We start from the raw sequence: 4,585 nt of genomic DNA, 5'->3' as shown, positions 1-4,585 counted from the left end.
ATTAAACCAAAACTTACTTTTCTGTCCTTATTCTGTAGAAGTTTATTTGTAAGACAGTTTTTATTTTAATTATTTTTTGTTGATAACCTAGGTAATGTCCCCTCACCCTCAAGACCAAAGTAAAATAGAGCAATATCTAAAGGGCTTTTGGTCTCGTTCTTGTGAGAAACTTTAAATGACAGTTATGTATTCTTTCTTATTTCAAAATTTATGGATATTAGTGGGAGATCTGTTATAAATATGGCTAAATTACTTTGATCATGCATGTCAAATTTTTACTTGTTCTAACCAGGGCTTTGGCGCCCGAGGTGCCCAGGCAGAAGGCCAGGGGCTCCCGCCGCAGGTTCACGTTGAGCAGCGCGGCCTCCACGCCTGCCTTGGCCAGGCCCAGCCAAAGCCCCACAAACTCAGGCCGGCCCTCCATGAAGATGGCCACCACGTCGCCCGGCGCGAAGCCCAGCCGGCGGAACAAGTTGGCCACAGCGTTGGAGTAGGCATCCAGCTGCGCGAAGGTCCAGCACGCACCGCTGCCCGCGTCCACTAGCGCCAGGCGCTCGGGCTGCCGCTGAACCACCGCCTGGAAGATCTGTGGGATGGTGTGGCGCGCGCGCTGGTGCCGCCGCAGCTCCAGGCGCACGCGTATCAGCACGGAAAGGCCGCTGGGAGGGGGGATGAGGAGACGGTGTCACTGCGTGCCCCACCCACCCCAGGATACCTCCCCAAGCCTCGGCATCCCACACGGAGAGGGCAGAGGAAGAGACCCCAGTTCCCTAAGGGCGACGAGGGTTCAAAGAGGATGCTTGGGGTGCCGGGTCTCTCGGAGGACGAAGGGCAAAGGGCTATTTACCAACCAGCCTAGAAGGAGGCGGATTCTCAAAGCTGGCCATGCAGTGTTAGAGTCACCCTGTCCTCCCCCATCACAGCCTGCCTGGTGACCCTCAGAAGCCAGGGCCCAGTCCTTCTTTCTCCTTACTGGGGGATCCAGAGTACCCCATGCTGACTCCACACCGCCTCCAGCCTGGACTCCTCATGACCTGCCTGCCTCAACTGGGCCCTGGGGTCCATCCCTGAGCTGGGTGGCTGCCCTACTCCCAAGTCACTGAATGGCACTAGGCTGAGTTGGCTGAGTCATCCAGCTCGGGTGCCCCCACCTAAGGTGGGGAGCTGCCTCTGCCCCAGGTGGGGCCAGGAGACAGGCTAGTGAGAGGCCCTAATGGCAGGTGACTTGTTCCTCTGTCCCCACCTGACAGTGGATACAAGGCGATCAGAGGTCCCAGGGGAAAGGAGAACTCCAGGAGAAGGAGCCAGCCTCCTGAATGACCCTGTCGGGATGAGCAGCCATCACTGACGCCAGGCCGTGAGATGAGTGAGACTTGAACTTGTTTGTATTGTTTAAAGCAAAAGTGGCGGCTTTTAGATCACAGAACCAAGAAAGCCAGAATTTCCTAGTGCAGGAGCTCAAGAAACAAGTGGTCTCCTGGCTTTATCTGGCTCCCTGCCCCACCATCCAGAGCCCCTGGCTCTGAGAGGCAGCTTGGTGCTGGGTTAAGCCTTTGGTGAGTGAGGACCTGTTTGTTAGAGCAGCTTCCTCTGCCCTGACCAATACAAGTGGTCTTGACTCTGCTCCCGCTTTAGGCTTCATCTGGCTATTGTGTCCCACCAGTGTTAGTGTCAAATTGGTTATCAGAACCATCCTTTGGCCCTACTGCTTCCGCTGTGCTGCTTCCTTAATTCCCTGCAATGGCTTCCTCAGACTCAACAGGTCCACAACAGACCTCAGCGTTTTCATTCACTCATTCACTCCCTCTGTCCTTAATTCATGAAGGCAGCTGATGTGTATCAGGGCCTACTGTGTTTTGTTTTTTTCAGTTTGAAGATCTAATTGGCTTTATTTTTGTTTGTTTCAGAATTTCTTTTTTTCTTGGTACCAGCACCTACTGCACGCTGGGCATTCTTGGCTCAGAGATGACTAGATCCAACCCTTCGAGGCTCATAGTTTTCCCGGGAGAGAAACCCCCTCTACATAAATGAATGAGCATGAGGAAAGCGCTAGATGATGACAAGGCTGTCAGAGTGACGTGGGTCAGAATGCAGGCAGTGGTGGCCCTGGAGAAAGCCAGGTAGGTCAGGCCTGTGCAGGGCCTCAGAAGTGAAAAGCAGGGTGTGAATGTAAAGCCAGGTTCACAGCCAGTGCAAAGGCCCTGGGGTAGGACTGGACCTGGGGAATGGAGGAAGACAGGGTCCTGGGTGGGCCAGGAAGGTCTGTTAGAGGAGGGGATGGATCCACACAGCCACCTGCATCTGCAGTTTTTAAAAACAAGAGGTCAGGGTTCTGAGAGATTTATGAGACTTCCTGTTGGGGTCAAGCTGCACATCCCGAGAGTCCCTGGAGGGCCCCTCTAGCTGCCCCTGTGAAGGGACCAGGATCCTGTGGCCCTTGTGACTTGGGTCAACCAGAGCACCTGCACACACGCCACCTGCCAGCACACTGAGCTACACACAGCCCCACACACCTGCTCACTCTCTGGTGACTCCTTTCACCACCTCCCCCTGGGGCCTTCCAGGGCTCGGGCCCTGTGCTGTGCCCACTGCTCCCCCATCACATCCCCAAAGGGGGCCAGTCTGGATTGGGTGCTGGCTGGGCTCGGGGAATGTTCTCTTGTCCACCCCAAGAGCCCTCCCTAATTCCCTTTACCCGCCCCCCACCCCCATCAAAACCCCTGTGTGAAGCCACCCTGTTGAGTCCGTTTTCCCCAGGGTTCTGAGCAGCCAGAGAAGTTACATCTGCTCCAGCCAAGGATGTAGTAGATGCTCAGTAAACAGAAACTGAATGGCTGTTCTTGCCTGAACTCAGAACCTGGTGTGCCTGCCCTCTCTAGCAGCCAGCACAGGAGCACAGACTATTCCATTCATCCCCAAATGATGAGCACCTGCTGTGTGCCAGGCCTAGGAAGACCCAACCCTCCTCCCCCTCTGTCCTCCCCACAGATTTCCCCCTCACTCACTCACTCCAGCCTCCTTGCTGTTGCTTGAGCACACCTGGCATGCTTCCGCCTCAGGGCCTTTGCACAGGCTCTGCCCTCTGCCTGGACCACTCCTCCCAACATCCAAATGGCTCCTCCCCCACCTCTGTGAGGTCTTGGCTCAGATGCCACCCACTCAGGTGGCCATTCCTGGACCCCCATCTGTTACTGCACCACCCCCTCCTCTTCCCTCTCGGGTCCCTGCTTTCTTGTTCTGTTTTCTGGCTGCGTTGCATGGTTTCTGGGAATGTCACTTTCCCAAGCAGGAACTGAACATGGGCCATGGCAGTGGAAGCATGGACTCCTAATCACTAGGCCACCAGGGAACTCCCTCCTACGTTTTTTTGTAATTATTATTATTCTTTGGCTATGCCTCAAAGCATGTGGGATCTTAGTTCCCCACCAGGAATCAAACTCACAGCCTCTGTAGTAAAAGTGTGAAGTCTTAACCACTGGGCCGCCAGAAAAGTCCCCTCCCTGCTTTGTTTTTTTAACATGGACTTACAGTCTTTAAAGGGCTTCCCTGGTGGCTCAAATGACAAAGAAACTGCCTGCAGTGCAGAAGACCTGGGTTCAATCTCTGGGTCAGGAAGATCCCCTGCAGAAGGGAATGGGAACCCACTCCAGTATTCTTGCCTGGAGAATTCCATGGATAGAGGAGCCTGGCAGGCTACAGTCCGTGGGGTCGCAGAGTCAGACATGACTGAGCAACTAAAACACACACACACATATACACAAATGCCAAATGCAGTTTACTCGTTCACCATTTGCCTCTGAGTTGTCTCTCCCAGCTCCTGGTAGACAGGACTTCTGTCTTTTTCATTCTCGGCCCAAGAGAAACAGCAGTGGAGGAGACAGACCAAGGTTCACCCTCTTGGAGTAGAGTGAGCCTGCCATAAATAATCGCATGGGACACTGGGAGGAAGGGAGGAGTGTCTGGGGCTCCCAGGCCAGGCCTGAACCTTGCAACCAAAGGGAGCAGCTGGCCAGGCCCTGGTCAGATCCTTGGCAAAGGCAGGGGCAGCCACACATGAACAGGGTCTCGGGGCAAGGCCTCTCTGAATAGGGACCAGCAATGGAGACCGATGTGAAGAGTGAGGACAAGGAGTCCTGGGCAGCTTCCTGCCCACCGGGTCCCTTTGGGTGCCTGCCCTGTTACTCTTGGTGGCTGAATGGATCCTTGTAAGTGAACATCTCCAATTGGAGGGTTCCCCTCATCAAAGTCGCTGTTTGCAGCAGCCTGCTGAGGGGGCCCAGAGGAAGCAACTCCCTCTGCATCTGACTAGGAGCCTGGCACATAGTGGGTGCTCTGTAAACAGAGGTTGGATGGTTGTATTCACATCCCTGAACATGAAGCCCAGAATCCTGTCCCTTCCTGGCAGCCAGGACAAAGGCAGAGTTTCCATCATTCATCCCGGAAGCAGTGAGCACCTATTGTGGATAGGTGACCTGATTCAGTGGAAGAAGGCAGATCAGTGGGGGCCTGGGGCGGAGGGCAGGGACACCAACAGCAAAGAGGCAGGAGAGGTCCTTGGGGAGATGGGAATGTCCCATATCTTTCT

General features: G+C 54.6%; 1 protein-coding gene across 1 annotated transcript in view; it reads right to left on the bottom strand.

Moving 5' to 3' along the window:
- The window catches only part of SLC27A1 (solute carrier family 27 (fatty acid transporter), member 1), a 40,703-nt gene that overhangs the window by 12,932 nt on the left and 23,186 nt on the right, over positions 1-4,585 (bottom strand). The window contains exon 3 of the mRNA XM_010845680.1: positions 280-659. Coding sequence (XP_010843982.1) covers positions 280-659 — 380 coding nt within the window. The remainder of the gene's footprint in view (positions 1-279; positions 660-4,585) is intronic.

This window comes from Bison bison, unplaced genomic scaffold (genome assembly GCF_000754665.1).
Source record: "Bison bison bison isolate TAMUID 2011002044 unplaced genomic scaffold, Bison_UMD1.0 scf7180017864221, whole genome shotgun sequence".
In the NCBI taxonomy this organism is placed as follows: domain Eukaryota; kingdom Metazoa; phylum Chordata; class Mammalia; order Artiodactyla; family Bovidae; genus Bison; species Bison bison.
The sequence above is the reverse complement of the archived record's forward strand: the minus strand, read 5'-3'. Positions and strand labels throughout refer to the sequence as shown.